Genomic DNA, 21,493 nt, shown 5'->3' with positions numbered 1-21,493 from the left:
CCTCTTGACGCTGACTTGACCCCGGCTGAATGCCAGTCAACGCCGGTTGCGCATGTTAACGCTGACTTGCTGTCTTGTTAACACTGAACTGACTTTGACACTCACCGGTGACACAAAGTCCTTTTGTACAGCTCCCTTTAGCCCTCCTGGCTGAGGTAGCTACTTGTAACACTGCTGCAACTCTTAACACTTCAGGGCCCACATCGGCACCCTCTCTCACTGTATTCTCTTCAGGGCTTAGACTCAGGCACCCCCTTTCTAAGCTTCCTCCTGGTTAGCTGGCTCCTGGATTCCTTTGACCTCCTGGAGTGGTCTCCTATCCTAGGCAGACCCTGGGGCAGTTCACAGTACTCACGACTCTGCTTTCCTGGAAACTCCAACCCCAACAGCTCCACACGGTCCTCAGCACACTGGATCCCTCTCTGCAGCTCAGCTCAACCTTCCGTCCTTTAGGCTGACTTCCAAGGACACTTTTCCTCACACTGACAGCAGGAGTGACAGACTTCATCCTCTTCCTGGGACTCTGTTTCGCCCCAAAGACATCCTGTCATGTGCTCCCCACAGACTTTTTGAAAAACGTGGAATTCTTATTTAACCATATAGTCTGCCAGTGCAGCTCAAGGAGGTCAAAACTCTCCTCACTAAGTGCCGATTTACACTGGTGCAATGCGGGAACCCTGCGAATCCACTGCGGGTTCCCGCAATGCACCAGACTCGCAGGCAGTTCACACTGCCATATGTGAACTGCTGAGAGTGTCAATACAAAGTTAATGACACCCCCAGATTAGTTTGCATATCGCAGTGCGAACTGTCAATTCGGACAGGATAGCACCCATGCTATCCGATTCTGGTGCGGACCCAAAAAAGGGTCCTGCACGACTTTGCCTGAATGTGATGCGAATTCAGCCAAACAATCTGTATGGCTGAATTTGAATCACATAGACATCACATGTGATTTGCAGAGCAGTGCGATCCTTATCACATGCGATGTCTTACATCGTTATAGTGTGAACCGGCACTAAAACATTCTTCCAGCCGAGATCAGAATCTCTCTTTAATAAAACATAAAAGTAGATCAATCACATCCATGTTACAAGTAAAAGAAAATAAAACCATCTTACATAAGGTGTCCCCATTAGAGTATCTCTTAAATCAGTTGCCCCCATCAGTGTACCCCCTTGCATCAAGTATCCCCATCAGAGTGCCCTCTTACATCAGGCATCTCCATCAGAGTACCCCCTTACATCAGGTATCCCCATCAGAGTGCCGCCTTACATCAGGTATCCCCATCAGTGTGCCTCCTTACATTAGGTATCCCCAACAAAGTGCCCCCATACATCAGATATCACTATCAGAGTACCCCCTTACATAAAGTGTCCCAGTCAGAGTATACCCAAAGATCAGTTGCTCCCATCAGAGTGCCCCCATACATAGGATGTCCCCACCAGAATACTCCCTTAGATCAGTTGTCCCCATCAGAGTACCCCATCAGAGTACCTCCTTACATCAGTTGTCCCCATCAGAGTACCCCATCAGAGTACCTCCTTACATCAGATGTCCCCATCAGAGTGCCCCATAAATCAGTTGATCCCATTGGAGTATCCCCTTAGATCAGTTACCCCATCACTGTACTCCCTTATATCAAGTGTCCCCATCAGAATCCCCCTTACATCAAGTGTTTACACACGTGAGGTCATTGGTTGCTGTAACGCTGGCAGTCCCAGCAACCAATGACTGCAGCTTAGTAAGGATCTAGGGCAGCAAAATGGTGGGCTGACGATCCTGGACTGGGCTGTCCCACCTCTAACATTTTAGGTCTGTAAGTTTCTGAGAGGGAGGGGGGAATTGTACTGGGGACACAATGTGGGGAGACTGGAATTGTGGTAGGAGGGAGTATTTCACAGAGGCGTTTGACAGACGGGGACAAGGCATTTTGTGCTAGGAAGGGAGATTTGTAGAGGGGATAGACTTTGTGCTAGGAGGAGGGTTTGGGGGGGGGGGGAAGAGGGATTGGTGCTATTTGGCAGGAAGAGGATTTGTGCTTGGAGGGGTGTTTTTGGGGGGAAGGATTTGTGCTAGGAAGGGGGATTTGGGAAGCAGATAGAACTTGTGCTAGGAGGGGTGTTTTTTTTTTAGGGGGGGGGATTTGAGCTAGGAGTAGAGATGTGGTGGGATTTTTACTAAAAGGGGAAATTTAGAGGGTAGATGAGTTGTGCTAGGAGGGATGTTTTTTTTTTTGGGGGGGGGGGGGCAGGATTTGTACTAGAAGGGAGGAACTAGGGAAGGGAATAGAATTTGTGCTAGGAGGGTTTTTTTTTTGGGGGGGGGGGGTGTGCTAGAAGGGGTGTTTTTTGGGAAAAGGATTCGTGCTAAGAGGAGGGAATGGGGGGGGGGGGGGTGGGGTTGAGTTAGAAGAGGGTGCATTTTTTTAATTTGAATTTTGGCGAATATTGGCTTGCAGAGGACCTGTATGCTTGGTGGGGTTACAAGTGTGCATATCAGTGATTTTTTCTTTGGGGGGGGGAGGGGATTTTTGCTGAGACATGATGCTCACACATTGTGGGGGATGGGTGCACTTTGTCATCTTCACCCTGGGCACTAGATGACTTTGTCCCGGCACTGCATGTGAACGATGCTTTAAAGTGGATGTGAACCCTCTCATATACCTAGTAAGTGACTGGTCTCAGATGATACACAGAGATGAAACAAATCCTCCTTTATTGGTTTTACTTGTATATCTGCAGCCTTACCCTTTCGACATTCCTTCCGCATTCAGCAGTGGGTGGGGTGTCTGGGCTTACACTGAATGTGAGCTGATTGGAGGTAAGAAAAACACCCCCACCTCCACATAGGCAGAGGAACGAAGGTACATGCAGAGTTGCAGTCTGAATAGACAAGCTCCCTGATAATCTCCCTCTTAGCTCCCTCTTCTAAACAAATATTCAGCTGCTGCTCTCCCATGTGTGGAAAAAGGAAAATTCGCCTGGCGATGGGACTTTAAAGGCACTTTAAAAATAACAAAACATTTAATGTAATATTATAAGTTTTATTAATTTTTATTAATGAAAAACAAAAACATTGAAGCAAAAACCATTAAAAAGAGCAAGCAGTGTGTTCCAGAAACTACACAAAATGCAATAGATGATCAGATTTATAGCACAATGTATACCCAATGCATTTCGAAGCGATTGCGCTTCTTCTTCAGGGGTGACACTGATGGCTTGTTTTTCATTAATACAAATTATAATATTACATTCAATTTTTTGTTATTTTTACAAGTGCTGTCAAAGTCCCATCACCAGGGGAATTTTCCTTTTTCAATTTAAACAGGGGTTCTGCTGAGGTCAAACTATTTCACTTCTCCCATGTGTAGGAGAACTTGTCAGAAGTGATAGCAGAAGAACAGAGCACCAGAGAGAAACATCACTCAAAACTTTGGAGAGAGATAAGTAAACACTACAGATTCATGTGCCTAGGTCAAATTTCATAAATTGGGTTTACAACCACTGTAAATAGAACATCAGCCAAAGTACTTTATTACTAATTTCAAATACAGCTGGAAAGATTAGAACCTCACGATCTGACCTAAATCATGCAGTTTTACAGATGCTTGAATATATCTAAAAATTGTCCAATCTAAAAAAAGATCGATCCTTACTATTGTACATCCCCTGCCTCTTCCCCCTCTGACCAGAGGATGGAAAAGTGAATCAGCCAAAGGGGATTCCCTATCTACTTGACGTACAACTGCATATAATTACATATTTTACCCAGTAAGAAAGTACAGCCTTTCCTTATATAATACGTGCTGTTGTAACCTATCCTCCACTCTATGACTCAAGGTCAGAAGGTAAGTAGGTTGCCACATCCTTTTATAGCCCTGGAGGGAACTATTGCCAGTTTTAAGTGCACCAGATCACAGTGGCAATTTCCTTCTTTAAAAAAAGTTTTGTTTTATGCTTTTTTATCAAAACTGCTCTTGGTGTCTGCTTTCATTTTAAATATTCACGAGATATTTCAGTGGCTGTCCAGTTAAACCTGAATTATACATTTTGTTTTTTCCCCCCATTTGATACAAGGACTGATAGCCTTTATCCTGGCTCTAAAAGGGATATGCCTACAAGACAGATGTAGCATCCTGCAGGTAGGTGCTAGGTAAAATATAGTGTGCTTTGTCTGCCTAACAGCAGAGCCATGATTTCTTTTGGTTAGGTAGGTTGTCATGGCTCCCACTTGTGTCTGCTGAGAGGGAAGTATCCCCACTGGCCCTGTGAGAGGCTTTTCATTGGGCAGTGGAGGAAACCCAATCAGAGACACAATCAGGTTTGTAACTACCCCAGAAGGCAGATTCTGCCACAGAGGATTCTGGGAGTGAGTATAAGTTTGAGGGGAGCGCATGACTCATTGTCTTTGGCGGGAAGTATAGTCACGGGAGGGAGAGTACGGCTGTCTCTCCTCCTGAGGGTGCTGACTTGAGCTGAAGGGGATCCGGTGTGACGAGAACCAATGGAGAGAAAGAGGGGTCCAGTCCCAGGAAAGCCTACACAGGTCGTGACCACCCTGGAGATGGTTCTGGGATCCACGTGTCAGCTAGCTGTAAAGGGGGTACCTAGGTTGAGGACCCTGAAGTTAGAGGGGGTAACTAGTCAGGGGACCCTGAAGAGTTAAAGGGGGCTCCTGAAGTTTGGGCCCTGAAGAGTCAGTGCACAGTGAGAGTGCCTCAAGTTGAGAGTTGCAGCAGTACAGGAATTTATAATGAGCTACCTCAAGCCAGCTGGAGGGAGCCAGTCAGTGACTTTTGAATAAAGCAGTGTCAGAAGTTCAACATTCTACAGACCTGGATCTTCTGGACTAAGGTCGAGGTTCCAGCACAGTTTCAGATGTTATGTTACTTGCAAATGTCAGGAAGCACTGGCTAGCGTCGCCTGGCTTCAAGACAGCGCTAACAAGCACATTTTTGCTACAGAGTCCCAAAAGTGTACCTACTTGAGCCAGAGAAGTATCCCACTCATTCCCTTCTCCCATCCCCTCAAATACTATAAAACAACCAAACAAAGATGCTGGAATTGTCATTGTCTCAGTGCTCACAGCTGGGGTCACAGCTCACATGGGCTGGAGAGGTAACCGGTAAAAATGGCAGACCCACATCAGGCCCAATGCCTGGAAAACCTGCTATACATAAAAACATAGGAATAGAAAAGTGTCAACATAAAAAGACTGGGTAGTCCATCGAGTCTGCCCTTTTTTTTTTTGTTAACTTTGTTGTATGACTATAGATCTGTGTTTATTGGAGTTTAATTTTTTGGACATAAGATTATTGGACTGAAACAAGTTTGAACCCCATTTTTTATTTGCATGCACTGGTGGATCACATTTATTATCATTTGAAGATTGTTTATTAGGATTAGGATTTTATAGCATTTCTTTTTTTAAAATTCATTGCCCATATACTTGTCAACTTTCTTCCGTAAGTAGAACATTTGTTCTATGAAAATCAAGACATTGACATGGTACTGGAACAAAAGGTCATTCAAATTTGTCAAGTCAAGTCCATGGAGGCACTATTACATGGGCGCACAAGTGATGAATATATTTTCTTGTCTGAACATAAGAACTAAATTCTACAGGTGTAAGGCCAGCATAATACCAGAGTTAACAACAGGTCCAGACTGGGACAAAAACAGACATTCTGGACCGAGCAGCCAATTCCTCCAGAGACCGGGGGAGCCAGTCCCCATTCCCCGCAGGCATGTAGCCGCCCCTGACCCCCCCCCCCCCCCACAACACAAACCCCACCAACTGCCACCCCTTCAAACGACACCTCACCCTCCACAGACAGACCCACCTACCTACTGCCCTTCCTCCCACCCCAACTATTGCCCTCTCCCACCAATGACAGACCCCTTCTCCCAACCCCCGCCCCCCGACTCACAGACATTTACCACCCAACTACCAATCCCCAACCCCTTCTGTCAGATCTCAAACCCTCTCCCTCCACTGACAGGCCCCCAATCTCCCATCCCCCTTTCTTCATGCTAAAGCCACTGTGAAATCCTGTATTCCCACTGTTAACAATGATGACTCATGACTGTGTCCCTGTTTGGCTGTCAAGGTGCCTGGCTTGTGTCATGCCTGTGTCCCCAAACCATTCAGCATGTAAGGAGTTAACTGAGTTCAGTTATCTCTTTGGGTGCAGCCTGGTGCGTGGCTTATTATGCATGGATGTGCCGCATGCACAGTTGCTGCAGAGGATACTAATCTTCACGCTATATCAGGAGAGGAGACACAGGCATGGCCGCAAAGCGGGAGGAGTGCAGCGACCGTGGTCCGTGTTAGCCTGTCCAAACCACGGCGAATGCCCACCTTCCGCTGTGTTGCCTGGTCACCAACTGGCCACTCCTGCCAGGACATGAGGCTCAGCTGCCCTATTGGCCCTGTTGGCAGTGTGCCCTATTGGCAGTCTGGGCCTGGTTGGCAATATTTGGGCTATGCACACCTCCATGACATCATCTTGAAAACATTAGAGCTCTGCAAAAAAATATGGCTGTTACAACGCTAAGAGTTAGTTGCTCACCTGGACAAATAGGAAGGCCAGTGCAATCTTTGGATTCAAGATTACTCCCTGGGCATGGATTTCCCAGGGGGCTGGTCGAAGGCCTCGGGTTGTCACACTCTCGGAATCGGGACTGAGTTGGGAATATTCCAGAACCTTCTACAATGCAACTGGAGGAGCACAGGCCCCATTCTCCCCAGGCACCCCATTGTCCATGAGCTGGTGGGAGAAAAACATGCAATAAAAGATCTTAAAGCCATTATTACTCTTCATTGTCATGCAATTGAAGTCCATATTTTATCTTTACTAATTGAAGTACAACAGGTCTGAAAATGGACAAGTCTTCCCTATTGTCCCTGACCCCAGTGAGGACATCTAACTCCTCTGGTACTTTGACTCTTGTGAGAACCGCTGCCTATTTCCTCTGTATGAATTGTACACTCCATATATTTCTATGGAGAATCCACAAGTAGGTGTGAAGGAGCTCTTGCTTGGTTCACAGATGGCAATAATGATGCAAAAGGGCATTAAACTTTTTTTTTTTTTTTAAGCATGAAGGCAAGGCATACTGAGAAGATCAGCAATGAAGCCCAAAGGTCACCTGTGCCTCTTCAATATCTCTAGTCCCTAAGGAGGTGACAGGTGCTATTTTCCAAAATACTGGCCCACCATTTTTTTTTGTATTATTTAGAGACCATAATAGGCACATTTCTCCATCCCCTCACAACAAGATGTCACTGACTCAGTTGGAAGAAAAGTATTTTTTTTCTATAATATGTAGAATCCACAGGGAGGAACGAGGCTCCACTATTTTTATATATAAAAGAGATGAGAGGATTTACCAATTCTCTAGGGGTTATTTCACCAGTTTCTAAGAGATACACTATATTGTCAAAAGTATTGGGACACCCCTCCAAATCATTGGATTCAGGGGTTCCAATCACCTCCATGGCCACAGGTGTTTAAAATCCAAGCACCTAGGCATGCAGACTGCTTCTACAAACATTGAGTCCTTTCACATGGGCTTTCCGCCCGGTGGACCCTGTTTTGCTCAGCAGGGGATCTATCCTCCGATTCCTGCTGAGTTGGCGAATGACAGGTCTGTCTCTGCTCTCTGTGCTGAGACGGACCTGTCAGATCCCTGCTCTCCTCTATGGGGGATCGGATGAAAACAAACCACCTGTTCATTTTCACCCGATCCTATCTGATCTGATCCTCCAGACGGATGGAAAACAGGGTTTCCATTCGTCTGGATTTTATGGACAGGATCGGATAGCAGTGGGTGTCAGCAGACATGTCACCGCTGACATCCGCCGCTCCATAGGGGTTCATGGAGCATCCGATCAGGTCTGCATGAAAAACTGACAGGCGGACCTGATCGGAAAGCCCGTGTGAAAGGGGCCTTATGTAAAAGAATGCGTCACTCTCAGGAACTCAGTGAATTCAAGCGTAATCCTGTGATAGGTTGCCACCTGTGCAATAAGTCCATTCATGAAATTTCCTTGCTATTAAATATTCCACAGCCAACTGTGGTGATATTATAACAAAGTTGAAGCAACTGGGAATAACAGCAACGCAGCTATGAAGTAAGTGGTAGGCCACGATAAATGAAAGAGCAAGGTCAGCGCATGCTGAAGCTCACAGTGTGCAGAAGTTGCCAACTGTCTGCAGAGTCAATAGCTAGAGACCAGCAAACTTTGTGTGGCCTTCAGATTAGCACAACAGTACATAGAGAGCTTCATGTAATGGGTTTCCATGGACGAGCAGCTGCATCCAAGCCTTACAACACCAAGTGCAATGCAAAGCGTCGGATGCAATGGTGTAAAGCCCGCCGCCACTGGACTCTAGAGCAGTGGACACATGTTCTCAGGAGTGACGAATCAGGCTTCTCTGTTGGCAATCCGATGGAGGTGTCTGGGTTTGGCAGTACCAGGAGAATGGTACTTGCCTGACTGCATTTTACCACGTGTAAAGTTTTCTGGAGGGGGGTTATGATGTGGAGTTTGTACAAATAAGTCCCTTCCAGCTATTTCTTCCGAAGATACAGGTTACATAGTTACGTCATGTGACTTCATCCCCTGATGAAGTCACGTGGACCGGCCGACCACCCAAATGCCTTTTGCCGCTTTGCGGCTCTGCTTTTATGTGAGTTTACTAGCCTTTATTTAATAAATTCCTTTGAAACAATATTACACTATTGGATCCATTTCTCTCCTTATTTGATCGAGAAAATCCATCCAGAGCATCCACCGTTGGTAGGAGGTGCACACCAGCTGCAGGAATGACCCACAGAGCGGTGCAGAGGTAACCAGAGGATCCCGCAGTGCTCACCGGCCGTGGTGTTGGAACTTAGGCTTTCATTCAACACTTGGAAGGTAAGCAGGTAGTGTGGCCACATCCACCGAGGATCCCTGCGCCTCCTTCCTTTATTGTATTATACATCGTTGCAGTTCTAAGTAACCTGTATCTTCGGAAGAAATAGCTGGAAGGGACTTAAGGCCCGTACACACGTAGCGATTGTCGGCCGTAAATATTCGGCCAACGTCCGATCGGCCGATTGTCGGCTTGTTAGTATGGTGCTTCCGACAACCGACTGCGACTTTTCGGCCGAACAGAATCTGGTGTGCAGGCTTTAAAATTTTTGTTGGCCAACACCAGAACGGACGATTGTTAATAAGTCAGTACAGATTTCGGCTGACAAACAGCAGATGAGCATGCTCAGAGAAGAAAAAACACACGGAAAGTTAACCATCACATGACATCACTTCTGCAGTCGGCTGTTGTTGGCCGACAAAATTCGTGTGCAGTCTCTAGCACTTTTCAACTGACAGGACAGCACCGGACAAAAGACGGCCGATCGTTCGGCCGACAATCGCTACGTGTGTACGGGGCTTTATTTGTACATCTGATTGCAAACTGAACTGTGCCCACGGACTGTTTATTTTATTTACCAGTGTGCTATTTATGTGTAGGAGAAGCCCCTCCACTCATCTTGTCTGCTCCCATTAGCACAGCTTGTGCCTATATGCTAATTGCTGCTAATAGTAATCAATGTGATCATCTTTGATTTATTATAATTAGAAAATTCATCACTGGGTTTTAACTTTACTATTTATATTTTTATGCTTCCTTCGCAATTAATGGTTTTATATTGCCTTTTACACTGAAGTGATTTTGATACAATTGTCCGTTTTTCATATTATTGCACTGTAGTAATTCAGAGATAATTGTCCATCTTTATTTTATACTATTGATTCACACATTTTTGGGAGATTGCATCACAGATACACCTCTACTCACCCTGAATACATTATTTTTCTTTGTTTATTTTCCAAGTACTATGCACTTTACTTACCTGACCCATCACCATATGTAGAGATATAATTTATGTGATTCTACTATTTATTCAGCATTTTTTAGCACATTGGAATCTGCCAGTTTGATATTTGCAGCTGTTCTATAAAGTTATTTGATTATTTTTAAGCGTGATAGCGCGTGGGTACCTCTCTTTTTTATGATGTGGAGTTGTTTTAGGCTTGGCTCCTTAGTTCCAGTAAAGGGAATTCTTAAGGCGTCAGCATACCAAGACATTTTAGACAACTTCATGTTCCCAATTTTGTGGGAACAGTTTGAGGATGGCCTCTTCCTGTTTCAACATGACTGCCCACCAGTGCTCAAAGCAAGGTCCATAAAGACATGGATGAGTGAGTTTGGGGTGGAGGAACTTGACTGGCCTGCAAAGAGTCCTGACCTCAACCTGATAGAACACCTTTGGGATAAATTAGAGCAGAGAATAAGAGCCAGGCCTTCTCGTCATTACCTGACCTCACAAACACGCTTCTGGAAGAATGGTCAAACCTTGTGGAAAGCCTTCCCAGAAGAGTTGAAGCTGTTATAGCTGCAAAGGGTGGGCCAACTCAATATTGAACACTACGGACTAAGACTGGGATGACATTCAAGTTCATGTGCGTGTAAAGGCAGGCGTCCCAATACGTTTAGCAATATAGTGTATATCAGTGTTGGGGTAGTTACTAAAAAAATGTAACTAGTTACTAGTTACTTCTGTAAATTGTAACAAGATTACTTTACTAGTTACTGCATTTGAAAAGTAACTTCACTACTTATTACTTTACTTTCCTCTTTCTTAATTGACCGTGTAGAAGAAGATACATGACACTCTTTCTGCATAGAGTTTATTGTATAAACACAGGCTTTGGGAAACATGAGAACAAAACCTGAAAAAAACAGAATAAAACATAAAGTGCAACAAAAAGTCATAAACTTCATCCCTCTCTATTCTTCGAAATAACGATTGTATCGCACGGCTTGGGTAACGCACAGAAGCGCGTTCCTATAGCCTAGTAAAGTAGTGTAGTTACTTCCTATAGCCTAGTAAAGTAGTGTAGTTACCAATATTAGTATTGTAACTAGTTACTTTACTTTGTTACCAAAAAAAGTAATGTAGTTACTGTAATCAGTTACTTTGTAACTAGTTACCCCCAACACTGGTGTATATACACTAACTAACACTAACAATAGTTTTTGATGGTGCTTAACTTTAATTTGATTGTAGTGCTTATATCAAAGCTATAAAATGTGTATACAAAAAAGTGTATTAAAAGATTGGGGTTACCTACTTGGGCAGATTTGAAAGATGTCACAGTTTTCAACCTCTTCATTATTATCGGGACATGACCCTCCGCACAATGGAGAAGGACTATTGCATTGCCGGGTGCGTTTCCTCTGTCCACGTTCACAGGTCACAGAGCAGGCAGACCATGCGCTCCATTGTGACCAGCCTCCAGCCTCTGTCAATCAAAAATATTCCATAATGCAAAAACGTCAGTGAAACTGGGAAGTGATCCTAAACGGGGTAGTGACATATTGAAAGCACAATTTGTATATGTTTTGCTTTATTTGACAAGGGGTGACAGCAGGGGTGGACTAACCCATAGGGCTCGGGGCCAGTAGGGGTCCCCATGAAAGGCTTCTGGGGATGAAGCCAATGCTTAAAGAAGTTCCGGCACTGCGCTTCACTCAGTGGAGTATCCCTAACCCAGTGAGGATTCCTGTCAGCTGCGCCTGCCTCTGCTGTCGGCCTTCATTTTGCCGGCTCTGCCAATTGGTGCTTCTCTCCCCCTGCCTCAATGATCTCCTTATCAGTCATTTTGTCGCTGTACAAACACGGCATAGTGAAGGAAAATAGTTGCAGAGCGTCTCCACCTCTCAGCTCCGCACCTTCGGCTCTCACACTTTCTTGCTCCCAAGTCCCGCTGGTAAAGCAATCCACACGGAGGTCTTAAAGAGGGCAGGGGGTGCTGGAATAAGGGGAGAGGGGTGGACTCTCTGATCTCTGGAGGTTTCCAATGAAGGGGGGAACTGATATAAGGGGACTGTGAGCTATAGGGGGCCTCTAAGGAGGGGGAGTGACTGCTGATATGATTGGTAACCAACCATTAGATCAGCAGTCAGCAGCACCCCGCCCCTTTCTTACAGACCCCCCAATAGATCAGAGTTTCCTCATATCAGCTCCAGTGGCGGACTGAACATTCAGGAGGCAGAGCTGGCAGAGCGTCAGCAGTTGCTTGGCCACTGGCTAAGTTACTAATGACAACCCAAACTTCCCCGCCCCCCCCCCACCCCACCTGAATACCAGAATGATATGATCCCGCCACCTGTAACCCTAGGGATCAGTCATGAGCAAGTTAAGCCTAGACTCAGTGATCAGCTTCGTGGTCAGGAAGGGAGGTACCAAACCAGCAGCTGGTGGAGCATTTTTGGCTCTTGCTGACCGAGCCCCTCCTTGGTGAGACCCACAATGCTGCCCACCAGCTCTGGGGAAGAGATCAGACCAGAGCCCAACACCGGGGATGGGATCCCAGCTGACATAGGCAACAAAGGGGAGATCAGAGGCTGAGTACAGGGGTTCTGATGGGGGCAAATGGGCCTGGGGTTATCTAGAAGTGGGGGGTATAGGGGTCTGGTGTTACCTATGAGTGGGGGGTATAGTGGTTCTGGTGTTATCTAGGAGTGGGGGGGGGGGTATAGTGGTTCTGGTGTTATCTAGGAGCAGGGGATGCAGGGAGTCTGCTGTTATCTAGGAGTGGGGACATTTGAGTCTAGTGGTATTAAGGAGTGGGGACATAGAGGTCTGGTGTTATCTAGGAATGGGAAAATAGGGGTCTGGTGTTATCTAGGAGTGGGGGGTATAGTGGTTCTGATGTTATCTAGGAGCAGAGGGATGCAGGGAGTCTGGTGTCATCTAGGAGTGGGGGTTTAGGAAGTCTGGTGTTATCTAGGAGTGGGGGGTATAGTGGTTTTGGTGTTTTCTAGGAGCAGGGGGATGCAGGGAGTCTGGTGTTATCTAGGAGTGGGGACATAGGGGTCTGGTGTTATCTAGGATTGGGGGTTAGAGGGGGGTCTGGTGTTACCTAGGAATAGGGGGATTAAGGGGTCTGGTTTTGTTCAGGAATGGGGGATACTGGGGGTCTGGTGTTATCTAACAGTGAAGGTTTAGAGGGGCTGGTGGTATCTGGGATTTGGGGGTCTAGGGATCTAGTGTTATCTAAGAATAGGGGCTACAGGGGTTTTGGGATTGTTTTCTACTGAGTGGGAGGGTACAGGAAGTCTGGTGTTATCTGGGACTTTGGATACAAGAATCCAAGGGGGTCTAGTTGTATTTATGAAGGGATACACAGGAGGGTCTGGTAATATCTATGATTAGGATCTGGTGCTGTTTGTGAATGGGGTATTATTTGGAAGGTGGAGTCTATACATATACATCAATCATTTCTATATGACATCCTGCATTACACCTGTATGCAGTACCATCTTAAGAGCATTAAAGGGCCCCGGGAAATCCAGTGCACTGGGGCCCTGCCTACACAATCACCCACAAGAATAAAAATGCAAATTATCGATAAGGCTATATTTATTGGTACAGCAGTGCCAGGCTAATGACAGCTACCAAGTCAAGTTCGGCGGCTGGGTCCGGTGAACACACACACGGACGGGAGTCAGACTCCACTGTCCTGTGTGTGCCTGTTCCCGTGGAGGCAGACAGGCATTCCTGCATTTGTGGGAGCCCCCTCCACAGCCCAAGTGGCCTGACAGCAGCGCAGGGCCGACAGGCGTTTGACACCTGCTAAGTTCGGTGGCAGGATGCACACGGGAATCGGGACTAATGTTTGACTAGGGCTGGGTCGCTGGGCAGGTGGGCCCCCCCCCCCAGGAAACTGCCCAGCGTGCCCATTTGGTAAGATGGCCCTGCCTGCACACACACCTGTAGTGAGTGACAGTCTGATGGTCTTTCTTTAATGTAAGTGTATTTTTCTTTATTTTCCTAACTTATTAAACATTTATTTTGATCATAGTGTAGAAAAATTCTGTACCGAACACATATATTGTGGGCAGTGCAAGATGTAGGTGGGGCTTTGTGTGGGTGTGGCTTAAGTGTGGGTGGGGACAGAGGGGGCCCCATAAACTCCTATTGCTCGGGGGCCCCATGAGTTGTCAGTCCACCCCTGGGTGTCAGTGTAATGCCAAAAATCAGTACGCATGCAATTTGTTTCCCTAGAGTTAACCAGTTTAAATACAGAATAAACACGTTGCAGGTAACCTTTTGTTTTTTTTTTTCTGTATTATTTTCTCCATTGACTGCAGTGCCTCTCTCTTATTTCCATTTCCTGGGAAGCTGTTATTTGCCATTGCCTGCAGTAAATCGAACAAGATGTAAGTCCTGTTCATAGAGTTTAGAGCTAAACAAAATAGTGTAAAAGAAAGCGCACATCTCTTACCATTTCCTTAAAGTGAACCCGTTGCCAGACTATGCACTTTAAAGTATTTACATATTCTAAACCAGCCTTTTTCAACCAGGGTGCCCAGGCACACTGGGGTGCCTTGAGGCTTCTTCAGGGGTGCCTTGGCAAAATGCCTTAAAATTGCCCAAAAATTGTATATAAATGGCATGCTGATGAAGGCTGCCCTTTTTGTTACAAGTCACATGTTTTCATTGTGCACCATTACAATCTTCTATCTGCCAGCGTCCTAATGACCAATGGTGTCATCGGTTGATAAGGAGGATGTCAGCCGCCTGCATAGCATCCTTGTTTGACCCTCCCCTGCTCCTCTCCATCAGAGTTGGGGTTACATTAGCTGAGTGATGGAGAGATACTGAGGGAAAAGAGAAAAATTGGAAAGCTAATCAGTATCAGTTTGCAAAAGTATATTTGCTTCAGAAGAATAAATCACCTCTAACGCTGGGTGTCCTATTTGGTCTTCTGGATGTTGCTGCATTATGTAAAACTAGAATAGCTTTTACATTTTAGAATGGGGTGCCTCGAGACTGTCCATAATTTTTAAAGGGTGCCTTGACTGAAAAATGGTTGAGAAACACTGTTCTAAACCATCAACTTAAAAACTAGCCTTATTTACCTCTGTAGCTATAGGTATTGTGTGTAAACTTATCTTTAAAATTCACAACAGAGGCACTGAAAAAACAGGCTATTTAAACCTAATTTACTTTTGTGGCAGCCCTTGCCACTCCTCTATTAACTGATCTAAGGTGGATCAGATGGCAGTTGACATGTGACTGGGAAGCTCCTAGGTAATCATTTTAACCCCTAAAAGGCAGCATTATTTGATGTGGTTGCAGAGAGGTAGTGATTCGGCCCCATTTGCTTGAATGAGTTGCATTTGGCAGCAGTAATGCCCACTGAATATGACAGGGAGTATACGTTTTGTTAAGGCATGTGTGCAACCTGATCCAGCTGACCTTGCAGCTTAAAGAGGACCTCCAGGCTCCTTCAGAAAAAATTAAAAGTCAGCAGCTATAAATACTGTAGTTGCTGACTTTTAATATTAGGACACTTACCTGCCCCGGAATCCAGAGTATGTCTACACCCAAGCCGATTTTTCAATCGGCTACCAGGTGCTGCCGCCACCAACTTCACTAATGGAAACTGGCAGTGAAGCCTTGCAGCTTCACAGCAGGCTCACTGCTGCACATGCGCGAAGCATGCTGTGCTCTGTTAATGGGTCAGCTGGGGGGGAAGGAGGAGGGGGCCATAGCAAATGCAGCCAGAAGTGGGAGTGGATACCTGTCAAAAGCAAGTACCTGCTCCCCCCAAAAGGTAACCACATGTGGCAGCATAAGGGGGTAGGAGGCAGACAAGCGGAGCTTCCACTTTTGGGTGGAGCTCTGCTTTAACCGCTTTAAGACTGGAATAATCAGGCCACTTTTTTCAACTTGACACTGCGTGACTTTAACTGACAATTGCAATGCTGTACCCAAACGAAATTTACATCCTTTTTTTCCCCACAAATAGAGCTTTCTTTTGGTGGTATTTGATCACCTATGCGATTTTTTATTTTTTGCGCTATAAACAAAAACGAGCGACAATTCTGAAAAAAAAAACAATATTTTTCACATTCTGCTATATGACATTCCCAAAACAAAAAAATTAAAAAATCAAAATTTTTTTAGGCTACATTCACACCTGAGCGTAGCATTTTCGCGTGTTTTGTACCGCAATTTTACCGCGATTTACAGGCGTTTTTACAGGCGTTTTTTGTGCAGGCCTTTTTAGATTGAATAGACACCAATGGAAAACGCCTGTAATCTGCCCAAAAAGAAGCTCATGTACTTTTTTGAGCGTTGGGCGTTTTGCTCACAGCATCAAAACGCTCAGATGTGAACAGGGGCCATTGAAATGAATAGGATTTCTCTTGTTGGGCGTTTTGAGAGCTGACCCTAGAGCAGAAAAACTCCCCAAAAACGCCCCAAAACGCCTACATGTGAACAGAGCCTTAGGCTCTTTTTGAAAAAAAAAAAAAAACAATATTTTTTACTTTCTGCTCTAAAACACATCCAATAAATAAAAATATAAAAAATCAAATTTCTTCATTAATTTAGGCCAATATGTATTCTGCTGCATGATTTTGGTTAAAAAAAATTCCAGTAATTGTATATTGATTGGTTTGCGTAAACGTTATAGTGTCTACAAACTTTGGGACATTTATTTTTGGGGTATTCTTTGGGGTATTTATTTTTGTTTATTTTTTTATAAGTAATGGCGGAGATCAGCGAATTATAGTGGGGGTGCAATATTGCAGGCAGACAAATCAGACACTAACGGATACTTTTGACACTTTGCGGGAACCAGTGACACTAATACAGCGATCAGTGCGAAAAATAGGTACTGTCACTGTACTAATGAAACTGGCAAGGAAAGGGTTAACATCAGGGGCGATCAAAGGGTTAAGTGTGTGCCTGGTACTTGCAGCTTCAGCATGCAGTGCTTTCATAGTTTTCTACCCCTATAACTCTTGAATCTGACCCTCTAGAGCGGCTCCTGTCTTCTAGGGAGCTGGCGAAGCCTCTGTCCTCCATTTATGTTCGTCTATCCTTTGCTCAGTCCGTTAAATTGGATAGGTTGCCTCATAAATGGAAGACAGATATACCGGACCTTACTGAGCGACAATGGTACTACCATGGTGTCAGCCAAGGACAGGTTTGCTCAGGGTAAGTTCCTGCACAGAGCTTACTTTACTACTGTTCGTTTGCTCAATCTACAGTATCTCACAAAAGTGAGTACACCCCTCACATTTTTGTAAATATTTTATTTTAACTTTTCATGTGACAACACTGAAGAAATTACATTTTGCTAAAATGTAAATTAGTGAATGTACAGTTTGTATAACAGTGTACATTTGCTGTCCCCTCAAAATAACTCAACACACAGCCATTAATGTCTAAACCCCTGGCAACAAAAGTCAGTACACCCCTAAGTGAACATGTCCAAATTGGGCCCAATTAGCCATTTCCCCTCCCTGGTGTCATGTGACTCGTTAGTGTTACAAGGTCTCAGGTGTGAATGGGGAGCAGGTGTGTTAAATGTGGTGTTATCACTCTCATTCTCTCATACTGGTCACTGGAAGTTCAACATGGCATATCATGGCAAAGCACTCTCTGAGGATCTGAAAAAAAGAATTTTTGCTCTACATAAAGATGGCCTAGGCTATAAGAAGATTGCCAAGACCCTAAAACTGAGCTGCAGCCTGGTGGCCAAGACCATACAGCGATTTAACAGAACAGGTTGAACTCAGAACAGGCCTCATCATGGTCGACCAAAGAAGTTGAGAGCACATTCTCAGTGTCATATCCAGGGGTTGTCTTTGGGAAATAGATGTATGAGTGCTGCCAGCATTGCTGCAGAGGTTGAAGGGGTGGGGGGTCAGCCTGTCAGTGCTCAGACCATACGCCGCACACTGCATCAAATTGCTCTGCATGGCTGTCGTCCCAGAAGAAAGCCTCTTCTAAAGATGATGCGCAAGAAAGCCCGCAAACAGTTTGCTGAAGACAAGCAGACTAAGGACATGGATTACTGGAACCATGTCCTGTGGTCTGATGAGGCCAAGATAAACTTATTTGGTTCAGATGGTGTCAAGCGTGTGTGGCAGCAGCTAGGTGAGGAGTACAAAGACAAGTGTGTTTTGCCTGCAGGGAAGCATGGTGGTGGGAGTGTCATGGTTTGGGGTTGCATGAATGCTGCCGGCACTGGGGAGCTACAGTTCATTGAGGAAACTATGAATGCCAACATGTACTGTGAAATATTGAAGCACAGCAGATTCCCCTTCCTTCAGAGACTGGGCCGCAGAGCACTATTTCAACATGATAATGACCCCAAACACACCTCCAAGATGACCACTGCCTTGCTAAAGAAGCTGAGGGTAAAGATGATGGACTGGCCAAGCATGTTTCCAGACCTAAACCCTATTGAGCATCTGTGGGGCATCCTCAAATGGAAGGTGGAGAAGTGCAAGGTTTCTAACATCCACAAGCTCTGTGATGTCGTCATGGAGGAGTGGAAGAGGACTACAGTGGCAACCTGTGAAGCTCTGGTGAACTCCATGCCAAAGAGGGTTAAGGCAATGCTGGAAAATAATGGTGGCAACACAAAATATTGACACTTGGGCCCAATTTGGACATTTTTACTTAGGGGTGTAGTCACTTTTGTTGCCAGCGGTTTAGACATTAATGGCTGTGTGTTGAGTTATTTTGAGGGGACAGCAAATTTAACGTGTTATACAAGCCGTACACTCAATACTTTACATTGTACATTGACGAAGTTCATTACGTAACGCGTATGGGGGAGGATCCTGTGCGTCATCACGCCGATTCCCGGAAGAATACAGGAAGGCAGAGTTTGATGTGCTGACAGCCCGCACTGCTTTAAGTGCAAAGAAATGTAAGTGTAATACCAATGTTTTTGCTGAATAAATAGCCCATCTTAGCAGAGAGCACTAGATTCTGTGTTTTTTTATTCCCACACCGATGCTGCATATATTTGGAGAAAGAAGCAGGAGGCGGTGATTGGAGGACCAGGCTATTGGAATATTCCAAAGTGTGTTTTGACTCTTAGGAGTCTCTCCTTGAGGTGAGCTGCTAGTTTGTCACCAGTCACTTGGAGCACTTGGAGTGGAGCATGCAGCACCTTTAATCACGTTTATGGATGAAGATTTAAGTCACGTTATTTGACACGATCTTAGATGTGTGATTGGGGACAATTTAATTTTTAGTGATTTTTATATCACCTGATTGGGACAATTTGATTATTTTAATATCACTGGATTAATTTTCACATGATATTTATTTATCACTTGTCATTTAAACACCGATTTATCTCCAATTAATTAATGTTCATTTGGCGCAGCAATATTATTATTTTCAGGCAGATTTCACTACCCCAGTTGCTGAACCGTAGAAAGAAATACTGTCCCAGCCATCCACATGTTCAGCGTCTAAATGCTAGCTTGGCCAAATTGCTAGCATTACAGTTACTGCCTTTTCAGCTGGTAGACTCCGCTCCCTTTCGCAAATTTGTGGAATGTGCTGCACTACAGTGGCAGGTCCCAAAAAGACATTTCTTTTTGCGAAAGACCATTCCGGCTCTCTACCGTCGTGTGGAAGGTAGTGTTTTGGCCTAGTTGGACAAAGCGGTCAGCAGGAAGGTGCACATTACTGCTGACTCTTGGTCCAGCAGGCATGAACAGGGATGTTACATTTCTTTCACGGCGCACTGGGTAACTCTCCTGGCAGCTGGAAAGGATGCAGGACAGGGTTCGGTGTTGCAGCTTGCTTTGCCACCACGCCTCCAAAAAGCTGGTGCTGGTTCTGCCACATCTGGCAACTCCACCACCTCCTCCTCCATGTCCTCTTCTGCTCAATTGTCCTCTGTAGCAGCAGTGCTCCCTAAGCGTTCAAGGGGCTACACAAGCAGTCAGGCTAAAAGATGCCATGCTGTGCTTCAGTTGGTCTGTCTAGGGGATAGGAGTCACACTGGTGCAGAGATTCTGTCAGCTCGCCAGGGGCAGGCTCAGAGATGGTTGACACTACGACAGCTTGAGCCAGGAATGGTTGTATGCGATAATGGCACAAACCTTCTCTCCGCCCTAAGACAGGGACTCTTGACACATGTTCCATGCTTGGCACATGTTATGAATTTGGTGGTTCAGCATTTCTTGAGCAGATACCCGGGCTTCCAAGATCTCCTGAGGCAGGCCAGGAAAGTCTTTGGTCATTTCCGCAGTTCAGTCAATGCCAGTGCTCGCTTATCTGACATTCAACGGGAATTCAACCTGCCCACCAACTGCCTCATTTGTGACATGCCCACCAGGTGGAACTCCACGTTGGCAATGCTGCAGCGGCTGCACACGCAGCAGAGGGCCATCAATCAGTACCTGCGTGAGTATGGCACAAGGACAGGGTCAGGGGAGCTTGGCTTTTTTTCACCACGCCAGTGGCTTTTGATTAAGAATGCATGCATCTTCCTGTCACCATTTGAGGAGAGGCCAGAAGGATGGTGAGCCGGGATGATGCATGCATCAGTGACACTATCCAGTTAGTCTTCCTGCTGGAGCACACGATGCGTGGAATCATGGACAGGGCACTTGAGGCAGAACAGTGGCAGGAAGAGGAGGACTTCCTTTCCTCACAAGGCCCTCTTTATGCAGATATCATTCTTGCAGGGCCACAAAACACACAGGAGGAAGAGGATGAGGATTTCAGAAGCATGGATGTAGAGGATAGCATACAGCAGTCTTCAAGGGATGGTTTTGATTCCCCAGAAACCCCAGGAGTTGTACGTGGTTGGGGAGAGGTTGCTCCTGCTGACAATGTCATCCTTAGTTACCCAGAGAACTCAGAAGCTCATGTCTCCTCCAACTTACTTTACATGGGCTTCCTGATTCTGCAAAGCCTGCAAAAGGACCCGAGGATTCGTGTTATCAAGGAGAGAGATAATTACTGGTTGGCAACCCTTCTTGATCCACGTTACAAGGATAAAGTTGCAGAGCTCATCCTGCCTTCCCAGAGGGAGCAAAGGATGAAACATCTTGATGAGGCCTTGAAAAAAAATTGTGTATCGCCTTTCCAGAAACTGGGAGGTCAACATTCCCTGGACATGTTTCTGAGGCATTCAGCCAAAGGAGGAGTGATGGAGAAGGCGGCCGGCTGACCGATGCCTTTAAACAGTTCTTTTGTCCTCAGCAGCACCCAGGGCTGTTAGGATTAAGTGTCTCCATCATATGGTGCATGATTATCTAGGCACAAGAGCAGCTCAGCATCCACTGGCTTAGTGGGTCTTGAGGATGGACCGCTGGCCAGAACTTGCTCAATATGCAGTGGAGCTACTGGCCTGTCCTGCTTTCAGCGTGCTTTCCGAATGGACGTTCAGTGCTGCTGGAGTTTTATGACGGACAAAAGAGTGCATCTGTCCACAGATTCTGTTGACCAGCTGACTTTTATCAAAATGAACCAGTTCTGGATCAACAAGAGCTATCATGCCCCTGATGCTGATGTAACTGATTAAATTTGCTATGGGTCTGCCATCCCTTGAAGACTGCATATGCTGCCTATCCTATTCCTCTACCTTTATTCTG

The 21,493-nt window shown here is 45.6% G+C and overlaps 1 protein-coding gene across 1 annotated transcript in view; it reads right to left on the bottom strand.

Annotated features, from left to right (window-relative positions):
• Positions 1 to 21,493, bottom strand: part of CFP (complement factor properdin) — a 105,204-nt gene that overhangs the window by 38,315 nt on the left and 45,396 nt on the right. Inside the window, exons 4-5 of the mRNA XM_082262994.1 lie at positions 11,191 to 11,361; positions 6,575 to 6,772 (exon numbers count right to left, since the gene is read on the bottom strand). Of these exons, the coding sequence (XP_082119120.1) occupies positions 6,575 to 6,772; positions 11,191 to 11,361 (369 nt within the window). The remainder of the gene's footprint in view (positions 1 to 6,574; positions 6,773 to 11,190; positions 11,362 to 21,493) is intronic.

The sequence above is a fragment of the Pelophylax lessonae genome (genome assembly GCF_965119305.1).
Source record: "Pelophylax lessonae genome assembly, chromosome: 7".
NCBI classification, from domain to species: Eukaryota; Metazoa; Chordata; class Amphibia; order Anura; family Ranidae; genus Pelophylax; species Pelophylax lessonae.
This window is presented reverse-complemented; position numbering and strand designations above follow the sequence as displayed.